The 22,731-nt window shown below is 39.3% G+C and overlaps 1 protein-coding gene across 2 annotated transcripts in view; it reads right to left on the reverse strand.

Moving 5' to 3' along the window:
- The window catches only part of LOC126237527 (phospholipid-transporting ATPase ABCA3), a 707,258-nt gene that overhangs the window by 15,565 nt on the left and 668,962 nt on the right, over positions 1-22,731 (reverse strand). For both annotated transcript variants that reach the window (XM_049947708.1, XM_049947709.1), the window contains exons 29-30: positions 20,327-20,547; positions 8,123-8,274 (exon numbers count right to left, since the gene is read on the reverse strand). In XM_049947708.1, the coding sequence (XP_049803665.1) occupies positions 8,123-8,274; positions 20,327-20,547 (373 nt within the window). The remainder of the gene's footprint in view (positions 1-8,122; positions 8,275-20,326; positions 20,548-22,731) is intronic.

Here is a 22,731-nt window from a genome sequence, read left to right on the forward strand (position 1 = left end):
TGCTTTTTTTGTTGCTTCTGCAGCAGTTGGGTCAGCTGCTTTGTGTACCATGGCGAGTCAGTTCTATCTATTATTAATTTATTTGGTACAAATCTCCCCATTCCTGTTGATATTACTACTCTGAATTCAAACCACATCTGGTCTATACTTTTATAGTGAGTTTGGAAGTAAAGGAGGTAGTCTTTTAGAAAGCTGTGAAGTCAATTTTTATCTGCTTTTTTAAAAGATACATATTGCATATATTTTTGATAGGTTTTGAGTGTTACACTATTCAGTCTCACTTCAACAACATTGTGGTCACTAATCCCTGTATCCATCATAATGCTCTCTGTTTGCTTAGTGATATTTGTTGCCACAAGATCGAGTATGTCTTTGCAACCATTTACACCTTTAGTGGGCTCCTGAACAAGTTGTTAAAAATAATTTTCTGAGATAGCATTCAGTACGATTTCAGACAATGTTTTATGCCTGCTACCAACTATAATTGTATGAATGGGTACCTATTTGAAATGAGACTCAAAGTCTTCTTTGAACTGTTCAGCAACTGAATCATCTGAGTTGGTGAAGGGTGGGGGGCTAAATATAGGGAACCAACTATTAATTTATTCCAGTTTTCAAGTACAACCTGTAGCCATACTATCTCACAGGAAGTAAGTACTTCAATTTCGCAACATGATGGACTACTTCTAACAGGAACAGACATTGTGGTCACTAATCCCTGTCTCCGTCATAATGCTTCCTATTTGCTTGGTGATATTTGTTGCTACAAGGTCGAGTATGTCTTTGCAATCATTTACATTGACTGTGTATTTAATGTAGCCTTTCTGAACACTTTTTGGTCCTTCGCAAAAATTTTGGTTGATTTTATAGCTGGCTTTAGCCAGCTTTCAGTACTTATAACAATGAGCTTCAGTGCTTTCTATTTCATAAATGCCTGGAGCTCTGGTTCTTTCCCAACACAGCCATGACAATGTACTATTATAACGCCTGTGGTTTCTATGTCGAACCTTGTCCTGTGTTTGACCTGCACCATCTGAGAGTGAAATCCGTTTTGTTCTTTCCCAAGACTACTGCAGATTTCTATTCATTCGTTCTTTTCAATATACAACTAACAGGGCAAAAACTGCTTGTTACAGTCAAGAACAAGATGTAAATTTACATGGTGATGTAAACAACAGGGATTCTGGTGTTGTTACGACAAGACTCTCATATGCCCAGATGAATAAAAGAAAAATAATTGTGACACATAAATATCATCTACAATGCAAGGAAAAAGAGTACAATGCGTCATGGGGTGTTACTGTTCATCAATGAGCATCTTTTTGGTAGTCTTTAGTAAAGTCACTGAAGCTTCACAGCAGTGAACAGATGTGTCATTCAGAATGCCTGTTGATATCATTCAAATAAGCTTGTCTTTAGTACTTTCTAAAAGTAAAAGTGTTCACATGCAAAGGCACATTTCTCAGAGAACATTGCAACATGTATAACATGAGTTAATATGAAAAAGGTTAGTGAACTACTGTTGAACATTAAGCAATCAGTGACTTAACATGCAGGCTTCATGGATATATCGATGTCATTTTGGTGTGTACTGTGATGACAGTTAACATGGGATTTACAACCTTTGATCCTAAAGGCTCCTTAAATTACCAACAAATGCAGCAGCTATTCCAGCTGTTACAGCCTTACTTAACATGGTGAGTTTGTTGCCGGCTAGGCCATATGTATCATTGTATTCTGTTTATGGTGTTGACAAGCTACATTGTCTGCAACACTTTATGGCATTTATATGAATGTGATGTAATGCACGTCTTCACACAGACCTCTGGGCTTGATTAGGTGTTTAATTTTAGATGTTACGTGTGGACATAACAAAACCAGATTTGATTACCACCTAAGGCTTTCGAAAAACTGTGTATCTCAAAGAGGAATGCCTGGTATCTAAGGGCTGGATACTTGCAGCGATGAGTTTCAGAGGCACATCGTGTGCCACAAACATGTAGTTAACTGTTGCAGGAAACACAATAATAGCTGGAAAAATTCTGGGCACAAATTTTTGACATGTTTCAGCAAAGAGAGAAACTAAAATTTGATGAGAACTCGATCCATAGACTTTACGTAATTACTGAATGTAGGCATTCTACTTGTGGCTGTTGAAAATATTTACTGCACTTGAACTTGTGACATTTTCAGCATAATGAAAGCAAAATTTATCTCCATATGAAGTTATCTGGCATTAAAATAAAGTAAGAGATAGTTAAAATTGAATATGTACATAGCACTTACATGGGATGTTGAAATTCACTACAGAACATTAAGTCATGACATGCTAAAACACAAGTTTCCAGCAGTCTGAATATATTTATGCATGGCAGAATAAGTACACTCATGCTACCACAGATCATATGAGCACTTCTATCAGCAACAGTTAGTGACAAACATAAATACATGTACAGATAACCACAATTGGCTCATTGTGTGGTAAAAATGAGGTGTCTTACCAGATCAAGGTAAACAAATTATTTAAAACACGAGTGTAAGAGGGTAAAAAACACACATGTGCAAAAATTTGCACATGATGTGTCGTAATATGCACTTGCTGTATGAATGTGAACACACCTAAAGAGATTTAAAAATAGCAACAAGTACAGCATGGCCAAGGACATCTGCCAGCTCAGAGGGCTTTCAAAATATAATTTAGTCTCCCACTGTGAAAGATGGCATGACTAAGAAAATAACTGCCAACACTAAAGTTGCCTTAAACATAGCCCAGTTATCATTCTAGGAACACAACAGAATTATAATTTATATCATAAAGATATATTGGAACGGACAGAGAGAGAGAGAGAGAGAGAGAGAGAGAGAGAGAGAGAGAGAGTTGCACTGGCAAACAAAACCAGACAGCTCACAAAATCAATAAGAAATTAGCTGAGAACAAAGTAACAGCCCTTAAGGCCTAAAAGGGAAATAGTCTAGTGATCATCAGTTGAGATGACTTCTTTAACAAAATACATGATTTTGTTCCTACCAATGATATCATGAAGTTAAATAAAGAGCCAGCTAACTGACTTAATGCCTCAATCAGAAAAGCTGTAAAAAGTACAATTTCATTTTTTCAGAGAGAGAAATAAAAGAAGTCTCAGTTATGAAACCATGCACCCCAACCTTATCTACAAAAATGGTATCCTGATATTTTTCACAATCAGCTACTTGCAGGCATTTTTGAGAATCATCTTTGAAGTTATTTTTTCAAGAAATTCCCTGTTACAGTTGAGAAAGCTGAATATTATACGAGAAATGGGGATGATGTGTTAGTGCCAAGTAGAGGCTCATTCATTGATATTCATATTGTGTTCGCAGCTTAATAGCATACATACTAACATTACCTGTGCTGAAAAAAAATGAAATGTCATGTGGCTAAGGCCTCCCGTCGGGTAGACCGTTCGCCTGGTTCAGGTCTTTCGATTTGACGCCACTTCGGTGACCTGCGCGTCAATGGGGATGAAATGATGATGATTAAGACAACACAACACCCAGTCCCTGAGCGGAGAAAATCTCCGACCCAGCCGGGAATGGAACCCGGGACCTTAGGATTGACATTCCGTCACGCTGACCACTCAGCTACCGGGGCCGGACATTACCTGTGCTGTACAGTCAGAAAAACAAAATGCCACTAGTTTCCTGGATGTAACTGAAAAATGATGATAATGTTCATAGATTTAGCACTGATAGTATGGTTGTCTGTACTGCTAACATCATCCACAATAATTCTTGTCACCCACAGGCCCCACAAAGAATTTTTTTTTCTTTGGATGGTTCACAGACTAGTCAGTACTCCCCTCCAGCAGAATGAAACTGATAAGGAATTTGGCATCATTAGGCACGATACAGTGAATAATGGGCTTACATTGCGAATGGTAGATAAAATATTTGCCCCAAAATTACAAAGCACACTATATATATACCAAACAAAACATGTAATGTCAATTATGTGAAAAGGGTAGTTGCTATCCAGTGTATAGTGGAGATGCTGAGTCACAAGTAGGCACAACAAAAAGATTGTCAAAAAGTAAGCTTTCAGCCCACAAGGCCTTCATTGGAAATAGACAACATAACATACACACTCTTACAAATGCAACTCACACACACATGACCAGTCTCTGGCTGCTGAGGGTTGACTCTGTGTGTGTGTGTGTGGTGTGTGTGTGTGTGTGTGTGTGTGTGTGTGTGTGTGTGTGGTGTGTGTGTGTGTGTGTGTGTGTGTGTGTGTTTTGTCTATATCTGATGAAGGCCTTGTTGGCTGAAAGCTTACTTTCTGACAGTCTTTTTGTTGTGCCTCTCTGCAATTCAGTGTCCCTGCCAAATGATGAGTAGCAACAACCCTTTTCACAACTGACATTGTTCCATCCTGGATACTCCATTGTTTGATTAAACCAAACACATACTGGTTAATAAAACCTAGTAGAGGTGGAGCTTTGGATGTCAGAGAGCTGCATCCTGTAGGTGTTGCTGATGTAGCTGGATTGTTGGTGTCTCAGTTCGGTGAAGCTGTGGGGAAGTTGTCCACTGAGAATTGCTCAAACAGTGGTGTTTGAGTTGGGGGAGCTGCAGCTGCCGCCTGAAGGCTCTTCATATGTGACATATGCAGGCTTTACTTACTCTATGAAGACTGTTGTGGCTTTGCCGTTCTGAAGTAGTACAAAGATGTGCAAACTGCACAGGAATATCCAGTAGGATCCAGCATAAGGGGCAAACAGCAGTGGCTTAGTAGCATCAACATGTAACTAAACATGCTAACAGCTCTGGAGATCCTTGTGAAAAAAATATTTGCTCGATGTCATGATAAGCTGGTGCTGCTGAACGGAGTCACTACATTGTGCTGTTGTGTTAGTGCAAACTCCTGCAGTATGTGGGCAGAGGGTGCTGTCACTTCTTGGTGCTCTATGAGGTCTGTGGTAACGTGAATTTGTTGTCTGTAGACTTACTGACTGAGGGCCACATCAATATCTTACCACTGTCGTTAAACCCAGTAATACAACAGAAAATGTGTCTTCCAGGAACTTTTGCGGCACATTAACGTTGCTTTGCATTTTTTACTGCTGTCCTTAAACCCAGTAATACGATAGACAATGCATCCATCCAGGAACTTTCGTGGCACTTGGGCGCTGCTTTGCGAGTTCTATGCAGACATTCTATGATACCGTGATTCGCAGGATAGTTCTGATTCTGAAGTGGGAGATCCCACATAGTTGCAAGAGCTTGGTAAAAAGTGAACACCAACTGCGACATGGTCGCATATACAAACAGTGATCCAATACTGTCAAATGTTTTTTATTTCAGTCTTTGATCACAATATGAATTCTTTAGACGATGACTGGTTTCAGTCCGTAATGACCATCCTCAGATCTTTTTTACACCATGTCCTAAAGTGATAAGGCCATAATGGCACCATCATAACTTTGGGACATTGTGTAAAAAAGATCTGAGGATGGTCATTACGGACTGAAACCAGTCATCGTCTAAGGAATTCATAATGTGATTAAAAAAAAAAAAAAGTTAACAGTCAAATTGTCACTGTGGATGGAACTCGAAATCTGGCGATCCTTCCAGCAAGTGGGTAGAGCAGTCTATTATTGTTAACAAGTTTTTGTATTCATCAGATTATGGAAGTGGTCCTACTAAGTCCAGGTGCACATGCATAAATCTTGTTTCATCGTAACTACCTTTTGCCAGCTGCTGCTATTTTTCATTGGCTCCCAACAATGTCAAGTGTTGAATTATAGTGAAGGGGGAAGCACGAATGCCAGGATGGGACAGACAATGAACAGCTCGGAATTTATTTTTGCAGCTCTCCGTCACAATGCATGGGCGTTGTTGACAATGGTGGTTTCGCACCGTAATGTGATATGCAATGCTGAAAGAAGATTTCTTTTGATTTTTAATTGGTCTATTATTGTGTAATAGCAATTGTAACTCTGGACCCGTGCACAGGACATTTGTGATTTCTTGTCATGACACTACACTGGCTGATTTGCATGAGAATTAGAGACAATCTGTGAGAATATTTCTGAAGCAGCTTATACAGCAGATATCCATGGTAAATTATCCTATATATTCTAAGTGTCTTATACAATGTGGCAAGTGTTACTGATTAATCTTCAGGAAGGCAGAAATGAGTTGGTAATGATCAACAAAGACGGTGAAAATTGTTGCCTCAAGTTTGCTGCGGAAGTATTTTGGTGCTTTTTACAATGTGACAGGCTCCCAGTCTGTTGCTGGCCAACAGGTTTCAGCCAGTGCGTGTTTGTGAGAAAAAAATGCTAATGGCTGCGAATTTCCCATCATTATTGTGTCCATGTCACCATGCATTTACCAGTGGTGTTTTTAGCTGCTAGAATGGCATTGAGACAGGCTTGGGTTTTTGCTACTCTTAGTATGTGTCATCAGTAAAAGTTTAATATGCTCAATATACATCTTAAATCCTGGTGAACTGCCTGCACACGGTCAGGGAGGTGTTTGATACCCTCTGCTGACACTATGCATCCTACAAAATTAATAGATGGCTTCCCTATTGTGCACTATAGTGTCACATGTTGTCTTTACGTGTGCTCTTGATGAAAAGAATTGGACAAGAAGCAAAATTTATGAACTTGTCACTCTCCATTGACTACAGATGCACAGGAGTGCCTCTTAAATTTTCAAAGTCATAGTTATAAAAATATTAAACAGAAGCTTGACTCCCTACAAGAAAAAATAGCGCATTGTTTTGCACTAGCAGCAGTAATGTGGATAAAAAAAAGTTTCTCATCGTTTGGATTGCAGCTCTTGTCTTTTCAGAAATTTGGTCAGTTTGTTTTGGTGATGTGCAAACTGGTTTTACGACCAAATTTCTGAAAATATGTTATAGTTATGTGTGCTTCACAACATCTCATCAGGATGCTGAGAAAAAAAGGCTTGCCAAACAAAAACATGACAAGCTACCAGCATGAAATAAAATACAAGTGGTCCTGAAAAACGATGCAAACCAAATGTAAAGATTAAATAGAACAGAAATCCACTGACAATGGCACAGAGGTGTTGAACCATGTTTGAGAACTTTTCAAAAAATGGCGTTTTGCATAACTGGCAGACCTTACATCCAACAATATTTAGTTTCTCATTTCTCTACACCACCACCACCACCACAACAACAACAACAACAACAACAGGATTCATTATCTGACTCAGGAAAAATTTGTCAGCAGCAAGGAAGCTGCCAGGATATGAAAGGCTGATGACAACAAAAACTTTCTATGAGGCAGAAATGAATGTATGTAGGAGGCAGCAGTCAGTAGTAAACGAGTATATGGCAGGGGGACCATCAACTGCAGATTGCCCTGATACATTCATTGGAAGTGTGAGGCTGCAGAAGTTTTCTTTATTGAAAATGATAATTTGGATTAGTTTCTGGGGGATGGGGAGAGCCATCCATATTTGCCATTTGGTTACTGACAGCCTCTTCTCAAGGTTTGCAGCTATGTATGTAAATTGTTTGAGTCTACTATTACAGGAGATTAATTTGCAAGGTGATTAATATAAAACATGAACAAGGGTCACAACAAACTTCCTTGGCACATGACACCTCCTTGGCACATGAATGAAATTACTTTTACATCTGCTCTGTACCAAAAAAATCCTCAGTCCAGTCACAAATTTCATTTTATATCCCACACTATCACATGTTCATTAATAAGTGTTGATGCAGTTCTGACTCAAATGCTTTCTGCAACTTAAGAAATGCTGAATCTACCTTTTTGTCTTGATCTGTGAATTTCAGAATGTCAGGTGAGGAAAGCAGGAGTTGGGTAACATGACTGATGAGGCTTGCTAGCATGAAAGTCATTCTGTTCGAGATACTTCCTTACTTCTGCACTCAGAATATGTTAGAGCATTCAGTGGTACAATATAACATGATCAATTTTCATATGGGAACTTCTTTGAAATAATCATAAAATCATTTCCCATCACACTGACAAATCCTTCCATCTTTTCCTATGAACAGACATCATTATTTTTTATATTCTTTCCTCTATATCAACAGTTTAAGCCTTTAAACACTAGTTGTTGCTCATTATGTACATACCTGTTCTAGAGTAGTTTGGCCTATAGAATAATCTTCAATATTAAACTTCAACTTCACATCTTCCATAATTCCAAACATCCTAGACCAAGGAAATTTTGAATTAGGGATATAGTACGTCAGGAAGATATCATGTTCCTCTCGAAGTACTGCACCTGTCAATTAAATTACTTTTATCAGTTAAATATAATCATAAAACAGTAGCACTATGATCACATTTACTCTTTATGTTGTTCTTTGAGCTCTGTCTGAAGACTGCTCATGATAAAACAACACTGTTCATTTATGCAATATAGTTAATTTATCAAGTGTAAGTAGCAGAGATTCAACTTGGGGACAAAATAATAAATTAAAATTCACAGCTTTACAACGAAAAGCACTTCATTTGGCTTATAGAGAAAAGTAATTTGCGATGCACAAACAATATTGCATGGAATAGCAGGAGGGGAGAAATAGAGACGGGGAAAAAGATTAGGGAGTGTGTTGTTGGAATATTAGGCTGTGTGGTGCTAAAGTGGGAATAGGGAAGGGGTTAGGTAGATGGAGTACAGGGACTAGGGAAGGTTGAGTCCAGGGCACATTATGGGAATGTAGAATATAATGCACGGAGCGTTTCCATCTGTGCAGTTTAGAAAAGCTGGTAGATGTCCAGATGACAGTCTGTGGAGCAGTCACCAAAGTGAAGGACATCATGTTGGATTGCATGCCTAGCAACTAGGTGGTCCAGCTGTGTCTTGGCAATTCATGTGGACAGAAAGCTTGTTAGTTATCATGTCCACCTAGAATGTGGCACAGTGGTTGCAGCTAAGTTGGTACATCACATGGTTGCATTCACAGGTGGCCCTCTGACAGGGCTGGAGTAGGCAGTAGTGGGGGATGTATGGGACAGGTCTTATATCCAGTTCTATTGCAGGGATATGAAACATGAGGCAAGGTATTGGGAGCAAGGGCAGAGTAGGAACACACAAGGATATTGTGTAGGTTCTGCAGGTGGCAGGAACCACTTTGGGACAGATGGGAAGGATAGTGGGTAGGAAATTCCTCATTTCAGGGCACAACAAGAAGCAGTTGAAACTCCAGTGGAGAATGTGATTAAACTGCTTCAGTCACTAGTGGAACTGAGTCACAAGGGGAGTGCTCCTCTGTGGCCAGATGGTGGGTTTGTGGGAGGTGGTAGGTGACTGGAGAGACAGGACATGCGAGAGACAAGGTTGAGACGGTACTTTAGGCCAGTCAAGGCCTCGCTGAGTCCCTTGATATATTTGGAGAGCGACTGTTCATCACTGCAGATATGATGACCAAGGGGGGCTAGGCTATATGGATAGGACTACATGGTACTGAATGGGTGGCAGCCGTTGAAGTGAAAGTATTCTGGTGGTTGGTACTTTTTTTGGATGGAGACACTAATGTAGCTGTCATTGAGGCAGAGTTCATCATCGAGGAAGGTGGCACGTTTGCTTATGAACGCTACTGGTCAGACTCAACCTAAAACCAATATCGACTCATTTCACTCCTCCATCTAACAGTGATCTGCCGCCACTGCCTCCAGCTCACCCCCTGTTAACATCCTTAACATTCCAGAATTTCTTAACCTCAAATCTTGCCTCACCATCATACCATTCTGATGTCCACCAAACCTACACAATATCCTGGCCCATCCCTGCTCCAAACCCCTTGCCTCAATGCTCATATTCTTGCAATAGACTGGTTGCAAGACCTCCCTCGTACATCCTCTCATAACCACTTGCTCAAATCCAGCCACAGGCATCTCCTACCATGTCAAAGGCAGGGCTACATGTGAAAGCAGTCATATCATTTACTGCTGCAGAACATGCTGTCCAACACAATGTGTTTCTTTCCAGTGACTGAGATCCTTCCTCCTGACACCAGCTTTTCTGGATTGCTCAGTTGGAATATATCCTATGTTCCAGTAGAGTCCTGGCCTCATCCTTCACCTATCTATCGCCTTCTGTGCTCCCATTCCATTCCAACACTACACAGCCTTCTATTCCATCAACACATCCACTAGTTTATTTTCCATTCTCTACTTATCTCCTTTTCTGCAGACCACTCAGTACCTGAGATGATTGGCAGCTGTGATGGGTCTGTCCCCATCCTCACTGCAGGCCACACCATCACAGGTCTTATAAATAAAGTATAACTGAGAAATTTTGCATTATACATTAACCCATCCAAAGCAAATGTGAATTTATTTACTGATAGAAACCACTTTAATATTTCTATACAAGTTTGTCTTTCTGATTCCTTTATCTAACAACAAGAAGAACAGTGCCCTACCTGTAAGTTTTCTCAGCACAAACTGTTACTCAACCACAAACGAAATATTCCAAAGTGTAGTACCTTAAACACGATGTGCAGAGTGTGACATAATAAAAGGAACCTGTAAGTCTATACAATGATGAGCCAAAACATTATGACCCATTGTTACTAGAATTTCGGTCTACCTTTGGAACACAATACATCATCAATTCTACACGGCACGGATCCGATGAGTAAACGGTAGGTTTCTGATGTACGTGGCCCCCAAATGTCTGTGCACAGGTCGCGTAAATTACAGGCCGCAGCATTCCAGAAGGGTTATGATTGGGCAAATTCGGTGGCCGAGAGAGTGACATGAGTTAGTGCTCCCCAAACCACTGTATCATTATTCTGGCATTGTGAATGGAAAATTACCCAGCCAGAAAATGAGTATTAACTGTAGAAGATAAGAAATATACCTCTCGTAACGCAGAAATTCATGATCACAATACTAGACAAGTACAAAATTACCATATGATACACAGAAGACTGAAAGAAACTGCAAACAGTCGATATATTAATGGAGCAAAATACTTCAATGCACTGCCAAATGAACTGAAGGTAATAACTGGAGAGACATTCAAAAAACATCTAAAATCGGGGCTCATTGAGGAGTGCTTCTATAGCCTACTGTAGAAACTAAAATCTAAAGTATTATTATGCCAAATAATTTGGACTACATTCTTAAGTTCCTATTATAAAGTAAAATTAGATTGTATACTGTTGTACTGTACTACCAATTGCTATGCACGTAATTACATGTTTCACGCAAATAAATTACAAATTACAAAATTACTGTACGGGGTGACATCGACTATGAAGGGATGAGAGTGATTCACAATAATCAAAGCATAATCAAGTTCGGCAGTAAACATTATACTGTTGTGGTGTTCAGTCCAAAGACTGTTTTGGTACATCTCTCCATCCAAGTCTATGAGGTGTGCGAGAAAAGTAATGAGACTAGTTTTTCATCTACTAAAGTTTTGATTTTTTTCAGAAAACAATATTGCTCCTTCAATGTAGTTCCTTCCGGCAGCTATACACCAGAGAAGTTGTTGTTCCCGGTCATGGTAGCAGCATTTAAGACTTCAGTTGGTAGAGTCTTTAACATGACAGTCACATTCATTTGAATGTTCTTTAAGAGTTCCAAAATTAGCATCCTTTTAAGATATTTTTTCAATTTCAGGCAAAGAAAAAAGTCACAAGACACAGATCAGGTGAACAGGGCGTCTGTGGAACAACAGGAATGCCTTTTGAGGTCAAAAATTCCATGCCGGAAGTGGCTGTGTGATATGAGGCATTCTTGTGATGCAGTGTCCACTTGTCTGCAATGTCTGGTCTCACTTGATTCACCCGTTTCCTGAATATTCCAAGGACATCTTTGTATAACACTTGGTTGACAGTCTGTCCTGGAGGAACAAATCCCTTATGCACGATACCCCTTCTGTCAAAAAAACAAATCACTATTACTTTGATCTTCGATTTGCTCATTTGAGCTTTTCTTGGCTGAGAAGGTGTCTCAGTGTGTCACTCCTCACCTTGCCACTTTGTCTCGGGTTCACACTCAAAATTCAGGCTTCATCACCTGCGATCACATGACTGAACCATTCACGGTCAATGGTAATCCTTTAGAGAAGATCAATGCACACCTTTCTTCGATTGTTCTGCTCAGTTGTGAGAGGTTTTTCAGGACCATTCTGGCACAAACCTACCACATGTGCATATTTTCAGTCAAATTTTGATCTATAGTGAAAGTCTTTAAGTTTAAGTTTAACATCCTTATTGTTAAATGTCTGTCCGATCTCACAAGAGAATGCACACGTTTGATGTTCTTGTCAGTTGAAGCTGGAGATCTCCCTGTGTTAGGTTCATCTCCAACGTGTTCTCCGCCTACCAAAAATCATTTGTGCCAGCGAAAAACTTTGCTCTCAGTAAGGAATGTTCTCCATAGACCTGCTCCAACTTTTCAAAAGTCGCACTTGTGTATTTCCTGAGTTTAACACGAACCTTGATTGCATAAAGTTGCTGTAAATTCTTCTGTTCCATTTTCGTAACACACAACAAAAGCACAACTTCACTGATGGCGCTCTCAAAAATCAAGTGAGGTGAAACTCGAACTGAGCTTCTGCAAGAGATGAACACTCCTGTCTACGCAAGTAGAACAACGCAGTGTTGCCACAATCCTCACAGTGTTGTCAGTCTCATTACATTTCTAACTCACCTCACATTTTGCGAAAGTCTCATCTTTGAATAACTACTCAACCAGCAAACATTTGCTTATTGTACTTAAGCCTCGGTCATCACACTCTATAATTTTTACTCCCCACACATCCTTCCATTACCAAACTGACAATTCCTCTATGAAACTCCAGGTAGGAATATAAACAATGTAGGAAAAGAGGGATTGCTGCTTATTGTACAGAAGACACCTTAAGTTGCAGACAGGCACAAGGACACTTACATAAAGCTTTCAGCCTCAGCCTTCAACAGTAAAAGAGAGACACACACCATTCATAAACACATGCACACAGACCGCCAATCCACCATCTTGCGCCGGAGATGCTGGGGCTGGCAGTCGAGTGTGCATCAGGTGTGCTTGCTTGTGTGGGTGTCTCTCTTTTACTAATGAAGGCTGTGACTGAAAGCTTTATGCAAGTGTCTTTTAACTGTGCATGTCTGCAACTTAATGATCCTTTCTTTTATTCACTTTGTGCCATAAATTTCTTTTTTCTTCAAATTTTATTCAGTATATCTTCTTTAATTATTTGGTATGCCCATGTACTCTTCAAACAATGGAAAATCCAGGATGGAATGTAACAATACAAGAGAAGGAAAGTTGCTACTCACTATATAGCAGAGATGCTGAGCTGCGATAGGCACAACAAAAAGATTGTGAATCTTTTTATTGTGCCTATCGCAGCTCAGCATCTCCCCTATATTGTGAGTAGTAACTTTCCTTCTCTTGTATTATTACATGTACTCTTCAAGATACTTCTGTAGCTCCACATTTCAATTTCATAGATGACTACACACCAAACCATTACTTTCAGGAAAGACATCCTTAAATTTAATATTATATCTACTATTAACCCTTTAACTGCTCCGGACGTATTAACACGCACCTTTGTGCTGAATGTGTTTTCATGTGCCATCAGTCCTACTTGGTACTCTAAATGTGTCTACACCCACTGCCTTAGTGGCACCCGTGTCCTCCTGACATGTTGAGACGTGCTGCGCTGCCACTTCTTCCGTGGCCTCTGTCCTCTGGCCGCATTAACGCACCCAGGCTTACATTCATGCCGAGTGCCTAGGAGATGTTCAGCATTCCGCTGGCACAGTTGAAGTCTCGCGAGCATTTGCTGTTGTGTTCTTGTGTTGTAGTTTTCGTCTGTGCTTTTACTGACTGTTGACAACGTTAATGTTTTGAGAAGAAAATAGCATGCCACTGTGGTTGTACTGATGAAGAAATCATCGAAATTCTCACTAGAAGCGACAGTGAGAATGAAATTTTTGACAGCAATGGTAGTGATTATTCTTCGACTGAATCTCAAAGGAACAGTCCTGTGCCGAGTACTTCAGCTGGAACAGCACATCTGTCAACAAGGGACGAGTATCATTCAGAATCTGATGAGTCTGAGAGTGATAGTGAAGTGCCAGTGAAAAGAGCTCGCTTAAGCGACACGTTTGACTGGAAGAAAAGTGATTTTCATCCCCCCCCCCTTTTTTTATTTATTATTTTTTTTTTTTTTACATGAAAGAAAATACACCAGAATTAGAGCATTCTCATTTGTCCAGATGGAAAGAAACAGGTTTCAAGGAACTGTATTCCTTTTTCACTGTTTGTATGCTAATGGCTCATGTGAAAAAGCAGAAAATCATTGACTACTTTGCCACAGACATACTCTTGAACACTCCTGTTTTTGGTGAAATTATGTCCAGGGACTGTTTTCTGTTAATTTTAAGAATGCTTCAATTCAGTGATAACTCTGTAAGTAATGGAGGAGACATGTTATTTAAAATTAGGTATATTGTTGATAAAATTCGCGCAACATTTCGCAGCACATTTCATCCATACCAAAAGCTCTGCATTGACGAAAGCCTCTTGTTGTTCAAAGGTTGATTATTGTTAAAACAGCACATTCCCTCCAAAAGAAGTAGCTCTGGAATAAAAGCATTTGTGCTATGCAACTGCCAGGTGGGTTATATCCTGGATTTCATTGTTTACATGGGCACAAATACAGAAATTGAATTCCACAATCTGAGGAAAAGTGGCAACATAGTAGCAATGTTGATGAAACCATTTTTAGGAAGGGGACATATGCTCTATGTCCATAATTGGTATTCAAGCCCAGGCCTGTTCCTCTGGCTTCCTAACCATGGAACAAGCGCATGTGGTACTGTTCACAAAAACATATGCAACATGCCAAAATTACAGAACAAACTAAAATGAGGAGAAATACAGTTGATGTCCACTGACACAATCCTTGTGATGAAATGGTGTGACAAAACAGAAGTGTGGATGCTGACCACCTGTAATACTGCAGAAATGGTTGATACGGAAAAGACAAACAGAAAGACAGGTGGAAGATTAAGGAAACCACAATGTATTGCAGATAACAACAAGTGTATGGGTGCTTTTGACTGCTGTGACATGCTGCTGAGTTCAGTGCAATCAGTATGAAAGACTAAGTGGTACAAAAAATTATTTTTCCACATACAGGATCTGTGCATTTTAAATGCCGATGCTCTCCACAGAGTAGTAGTAACAGGATGAAAAATGCAACTAGTGGAATTCCATTTGTGTCTGGTAAGAGAGCTTGTTGAAGCTTATGCAAAAGAACGGAGGAAAGCTGGCAGAGACGAGACGAGAATCCTCTAAGATTTACTGAGAGGCATTTTCCAAAGATCGCTGAGATGGAAAACTCAAAGAAACATATGCCAATGTGCCGGTGCGCAGCATGCTCGAAGCAGGAAGTGCTCTGAGAAACGAGATACAAATGTAGAGCATGAAACATACCACTATGTGTAGTGCCATGTTTTGAGGCCTATCACACTAAACAAAACTATTAACTATCTATAATCACTCAGAAGAGAAGAAATGACACTGATAATTTTCTAAAAGTAAATGTCAACAAAAAGAAAATAAAGATAAAAAATACAAAAATTGTATACAAAATAAAAAAACAAAAAACAAAAAAAAATATTTTTTTTAACTTCGCCAGTGCCAGTCCAAAGCCCAGATCAAAAATAAGGATGGAAAATATATTCATAAGGTGTAAAAGATACTCCAACACTTAGGATCTTTGATTTTGAAACCATTTTTAGAAGTATTACTGCACTCTCAAAAACATGAACTGCATTTCTCAGTTGCCATTAAATCTATTACATATGTTAAGCATAAAAATAAAACAAGCATAGTGCTACATTGCTGATTTAAACAAACATCATGTTTGTTTACATGGCCATCTTCTACAGCAGCTCTAACAATTAATTATTGTTAGCTTTGCCGTCTTAATCTTACTGCAATTAACGAAGAAGAATTTCACACTAGATGCATTTCGCTTTTATTTACAAAGTATCTTCTCTGGTCATTGGTGTTCCTGCTTCATGTTTACATCCTTTGCACACCACTTGCTTTCCCTCTCTTCATTAGTGGGGGTTGACATCTACAGACGATGTCTTTGTTTACATATAGCTGGCAGTTTTTTTTTAAGTTTTCAGCTTTTTCTTCCACTGCATCGGCACTGTAGCTCACCTCACTTGGAACTCGAGTTCCATAAGTGGGGTGAGGTACAGTGCCAATGCAGTGGAATAAAAAGCTGAAAATGGCAAAAAAGACTGCCAGCTATTTGTGTACAAAAAATGTTGTCTTTAGAAGTCAACCTCCACTAATGAAGAGAGGGAAAGCAGTGGTGTGAAAGGATGTACACATGAAGCAGGAAAACCAATGAACACAGAAGATGCTTTGTAAGTAAAAGTGAAACGTGTCAGGGGTGAAATTATGTTTCATTAATTGCAGTTAGCTTAAGATGGCAAAGCTAACAATAATTAATTCTACATATTGTTTATTATAACGATTCTTAGCAACATAAGCAGTTTCAATGCACATCATGTGTGTCCAGTAATTCATCTGATGATTCAAAGCCACAGAAAAAGTATTGAGATACATCATGTGTCAGTGATCACACTCAGAAGGCAAGACAACCACAAACACCATGGCTCAAGAAATATTCAGCACAGGGTGTGCTCGGCCAAGTGGTGAGCTCAGCTGCAGGTTGATGGGGAAAGCCATTAGCACAGGTACCAGGATTAGACAGCCTCAATGGTTTGCTCGACCTGGATAGATGGACGCATGGCTGCAGCAGCTAAAGGGTTAACAAGTTTTTCTTTTACAGAAACACTTATCTTGCTACTGCCACACTGAATTTTATATTCTCTCTACTCTGTCCACAGTTAGTTATTTTGCTGCCCAAATAAAAATACTCATTTACTACTTTTATGATCTAATTTCTTAATATAATAAGTTTTACTTTTGTTTATGTTAATATTATAATCTCTTTTCCACATAAACTTAAACACAGACATGCATTGACCACATTCTCACAAACATAACAAAGAAGAACATAAACATAAACACCATAGAAAACAATATATTTGACCACAGAGTCCTTACTATGAAGATTGATGTAGGGAATGTCAATATAAGTAAAAGTTATACATTTATGTATAAAAGAAAATTTAATTATAATTAACTTATGGCAGTATTAGAAAATGACAAGCCGTAATCAGTTTACAATGTAACAAATGTGAATGATAAATGGGAAAACTTCTATAAACTATTCAATAACTTTAAAGGCAGTGTGGCCTCAGCTGCCTGAGACTGCAGTTGTGTGTGTGAGTAGCATTTGTGTGAGTTTGTATGTGTGTGTTTGTTATTTAATTTCGACAAAGGCCTTACTGGCCGAAAGCTATATTTGCGACAGTCTTTTTGCTGTGCCTATCTGCAACTCAGCATCTCCACTATATGGTGAGTAGCAACTTCCCTTTCCACAATATTGTTACATTCCATCCTGGATTTTCCATTGTTTGATATTTTATCAATGAGTCACTGTTGGAATCAGCCAACTGATACAAATACCTGGGTGTAACATTTGTAACATTTTATATGGATATGAAACTGAATGGTCATGTAGGCTCAGTCATGGGTTGAGCAGATGGTAGATTTCAATTTATAGGTAGAATACTGGGAAAGCTCCAGAAGCAGCTGGGAAGATGGATGTAACATTGTCCTTCAACAATTACATTGGTGGTGCCAAGGAGTCAAACTGCTTGTTGTGCCTGAAAGGACCATATATGTGCTGTTAAAGTGAATCTTCTAAAAGAGCCGATCATGAAATTAACTTACAGGTTGAAATATGCTAACTATTTTTATTTACTTAAATTTGGCATATTTCGTGACAGTACCTTTTCCGTGAAATGTTTACAAGATGATATTTGTCTTGGCTTCAGTCGTCTAGTGGAAGTATGATTCCACAATGAAGTTTCGTCGGCTGCAGAAATGACCTGGTTCAATGCGTTTGCCTCATTTTTGGTGCTTCAAATACCATTTCTTCGAATGTGGTTTCTTCTTAAAGTTTATATAAAAATAGTAGTGACATAATTCATATTTTTCTGTTCACTAGCAAATTATTATGACGGCGACCTGCACATTGTTCTACCATCAACACACACCAAGAGTTCACTGCCGACTGATTACAGTCAAAGACGACTCCAGCGTCAAAGACATTTTACACAACACACAAGCTTCCACTTGTAATCTGTCTCTTTGATATTCTTCGTCACATCTACTAATAGTAATCAATATGCTGTCACTCTCAAAAATATGAGTAAATTAACATAAAATAAGGCAAATTACAATTTAAAAAAATTCTGACAAAAATATAAGAAAACATTTACAATTTGGTATTGACAAATCCGGTAGAAAATAATACATCTCCCAGATCCATTACAAGGTCCCGTAAGAGAAAGATCATCACCAGATACTTAGGCATCTTCTTGGATGAATGACAAAGTTATGGTGAACATATTAAAGAAATGAGCAAGAAAACCAAGAACATGGTGAACAAAATTATTAGTCTCACCAATTACAATTACAAGCGGCCAATGTGAAGAATAAGAATCTTTCATAATGCTATCTTAACTGCAATTGTGGGATACTGTGCAGGTGCTTGGGTTCAAAGACTTTGGTCATAACACCAGCACGGATAGTTATCAGGGTGCCAAGTGGAATACTTCTTCTGTTCATGGGAGATCTTGGTACTTTGAGCTGCTGCAAGTAACACTTTGATTATGTCCTCTCAATCTCCACATACGGGAAAAAGTGGTGATGTATTGGCTGAAGAAAGAACAATATCATGAAGTGCTGAATTTATGGGCCACGAGCAAGCATCAAATTCAAAATCAGAGCCTTTGCCTATGGTAGAAAGAATGGGATGGCGCCCAAACAGCAAGGTGCACCTTTGGCTTTTTGACAAACATAAAAGAAAGACTGGGAACAAAGCACCTGAATCCCTCAAGAGGCCTGACACACTTCTCGGCTGGTCACAGCCCCTGTGCCACCTACCATCACTGAACTGGTAAAAGACAGACCCAGTGGTAAAAATGAAATGAAAGAACATACTATCTAGTGATATCTGCTATATGCTGATAAGCTGATACTGATTGGTAGCAGCTGAATCAGAACAGAACACTCGATGTCAAGGAATATTGAATTGGGAAACAGAATGACAGATCTTGGACAATATTGCTGATGCTATTTCAAGAAAGGCTCGGGTAGCGCACTATCTTATCAATCGACCCCTGCCTACTGCACTATGAGAGGTTGCAACAGAAGATTGAGAAGCAATGCAGGAAGGCAGCAGCAGTCAACAGTTGTGGCTGAAGAACTGCCGACAACCACTTGTGCAGCCACCATAATAACAACAACGTAGAGAAATATGGACACGGTCCATGTCTCGCCGCCTGAGGAGCCAGAACTGGGATGACGTGGGCTGGCATGCGGCTGTGCTCTTCACTGGCAACAGCAAAGCTCCCGTGGAGTAGGAGAGTCCTTCCCTGCAACCAGGGAGCCAACAAACAATGGAAGAGACAGATACAAACACAACACCTTCCGAGTGCCTGAGGAACCAGAAGGCCATGCCTGTGGACCAGGGCACATTGGAGTGTATTGTTTAATGTGACAGACAGAAACTGAAGTTGTCACAACAATAGCAGACATAGATTTGGTAGTAGGTGTAGTTTTCATTCATAGTAGAAATACCTTTTTTAATATTATTATTATTATTATTATTATTATTACAAATAGTTATAGCGAGGGGACATAGCACTGTGTAGGATAAAATTAAGTATTAATGTATCTTGCATAATTTCTGTGAGAATCAATACAGCCTTTGTTTAAATTATTGGTTACAGGCTACAATGAAATGGAATAAATAAATATTTGGTTGAGTATATTCAGATTAAAAATTTTGGTAATTGGGTGCTAGACTGGGAGTAATATCAAAGTGTGTGTCTTCTGTGGGCAGGTCCTAAATGTTCAGTTCAGTGCATTCTTCACTGAACAATGAGGGCATACAATTTCGATAAACCACTAAGAATGATCAGGTCTTGTTAGTCTCCCCCCCCCCCTCCCCCCTCCCCCGTCCCCCCTTATGTTTTGGATGTCAGTATCTGTGCAGTTAGGAAAGTAGGTGTGGACCTTGTATCATGTTGTGCTATGAATAATGAAGTGGTTACATTGTAAGTGCAAACATGCATTACCAGTAATGTATTTACAAAATACGTAACAGTTACTTGAATAAATTGTTCATTTGGCATTCTGCTACTCACCTGCAAATGTGTCATTAATAAAAGCCTTTATGGCAGACACACTATTGTGAGAATATTCACTGTCTTGCATGTGATTTTCCTTTCGTGGCTTCTTCAACTTCACAGTTAATGTATAACCCTCTGCAAATTTGTTTTTAAGATGTTGTGAAGAGCCAAGGCACTGGAATTGTCCATTAACCATAATAGCTAGTTTAGTGCACAATGCTTCACACTCTTCCATGCTGTAACAGTGAATTCAATTAACAATAACATAGTTGGACAAAGAAGATATGAATTGTCATAGAAAAAGCAGATATTTACAATAGTTGCTCCTTGGAATATTTGAGGAGCATACTCAGACATTTGCTATGTGAATAATGATAATCCAAATATATGCTGCACTAGCAAGTTGCACTGATGAGAACAAACAGTTCCTCACAGTGATTACCAACTTTTTTCAGTTGTCACACATCATATGCCTTATTCACCTTTGAACATTTGTACATACAATTTGCTATTGTGCCCAGGGGCACCATCCACAACACATGTGATGGCTACAATGTGTGAGTCATGGAAAGCACTGCTCATTCTGTCTGTGGCAGCCACGCAAATTTTCAAGTATACTCCCAGACTGCCATGCAATGCACAAAGAGCTACAGACCACTGGGTTCCTCGCCAGGCAACAGCAATAGATCACGAGACTATGCCTACATCCAGTCACGAGTTACTAGGGGCAGCACATCTCTTTCTGGAGAATAGCTATTAAAGAAAACACAGGAACCATTGCAGACAGTTCCTGTCAATAAGGGCTAGCCAATTCATACGGCAACTGCTTGCAGTTCCCCAATTAAGCTCTTGTCAACGTGCCGTCAGGGATGACTGTGCAATGCAAAGAAGTAGGCTTCTGTGTTGGAAAACAGCTCAAGTGTTGGTCATTTCAGTGTTTAGTTCCTGCTCCTCAAAGTTAGCTGGAGCTAAATCCATAAAAACTGTATTTTGGTTGGAATTGCAGAAGAGGTGGAGTTAATTTGTCATTATAGATAGCGACAAACAGTTATTTGGTTTTCAGGAGGACAAAACAGAAGCTACTGCACTCCTACTGGGACACTGTTTCAATTAGGAATAATAGATAGATTTTTGCAAATCAATGTCCTCAAATAAATATTTCAATAATTATGTACATGTAGCTACACAACACAGACTACTGTTTATATATAATTCACTGGCATAAAAAATTTAGGTTACTGGAATTCTTGAACAGAATAAAATCATTTACTTTTCATCCATTTTACAATGCTAGTCCTAAATTTGTTTTTGGCAATATGTGGGCTTAATGTCAATCCAGTGCCAAATAAAAGTGAAATATGTATATTAGGAGATAGCCATGCCAAAGGAGTAGCCAGTATAATGATAGCTATGCAATCTCGCTACAAAATTACTAGTGTTGTGAAATCAGGTGCACCTCTTGGCGAGATTGTGAAAAACTGTGAAAAGCTAACAAAAAATTCCTCTGTCTGTGTCATAATAGGTGGTGCAAACGATGTTTATCGTAATGAAAGCCATCATGCAACAAGAGCACTCAAAGAAACTTTGGAAAAACTCTCACATATAAAAGTTTTCGTCCTAAGTGTTCCACATAGGCATGACTTAATAAGTAGCTCGTGTGTTAACCTAGAAATTAACAAAGTCAACAGGAAAATAAGAAAACTCTGCTGCAGTTTCCCACAGGCTACCTTTATTGACGCAAACAGCATGGAGAGAGCTCACTTTACAAAGCATGGTATGCACAGGAACACACAGGGAAAGGAAGCTATGTGCAAACAATTATTAAATTCTATTAACTGCAACACAGTGGAAGGTCGTGCTGTAATCCCTCTGCCAGTATGCTTAATAACAAAAACGAAGAAAATGAATGGATCAGAAGTTTCAGTACCTAGATGCTCAGATGATTCTGTTTCTTCACCAAACAGAGATAACTCAATGGTTACATGTACTGCAGAAGAAGAAAAGGCAGCATTTCCACTCTGTGAACCTACAGCAACACCACTTGTGCACCTGCCTACATGCAGTTCGTCAAAAATATCACTGCCAGCAGAAACACCAGCTGCAACAGCAGTACAACCCCTGGAGCCTACAGCAACAGCAATCTTATCCCCACCTGCAAGCAAGTCAATAGCTTCATCATCTCCAAGGGAATTGACAGCGTCAGCTCAAGGTAAATCAACAAGCAAGTCATCAGTTTCATCATCTTCAGTAAAGAAGGAAGCATCTACTGAAGAAAAATCGACATCATCACAGAGAACAGGAGGTAAACGTAAAGTTGTGTGTCCTCCTCATCTGAAGGATTTTTTAACCACAGGCACGAGAAAGAAGAAACCACCAAAATAGGTAATAATCCAAACAACTTCTCCATTTTTCATCAAAAC

This window comes from Schistocerca nitens, chromosome 2 (assembly GCF_023898315.1).
Source record: "Schistocerca nitens isolate TAMUIC-IGC-003100 chromosome 2, iqSchNite1.1, whole genome shotgun sequence".
Lineage (NCBI taxonomy): Eukaryota > Metazoa > Arthropoda > Insecta > Orthoptera > Acrididae > Schistocerca > Schistocerca nitens.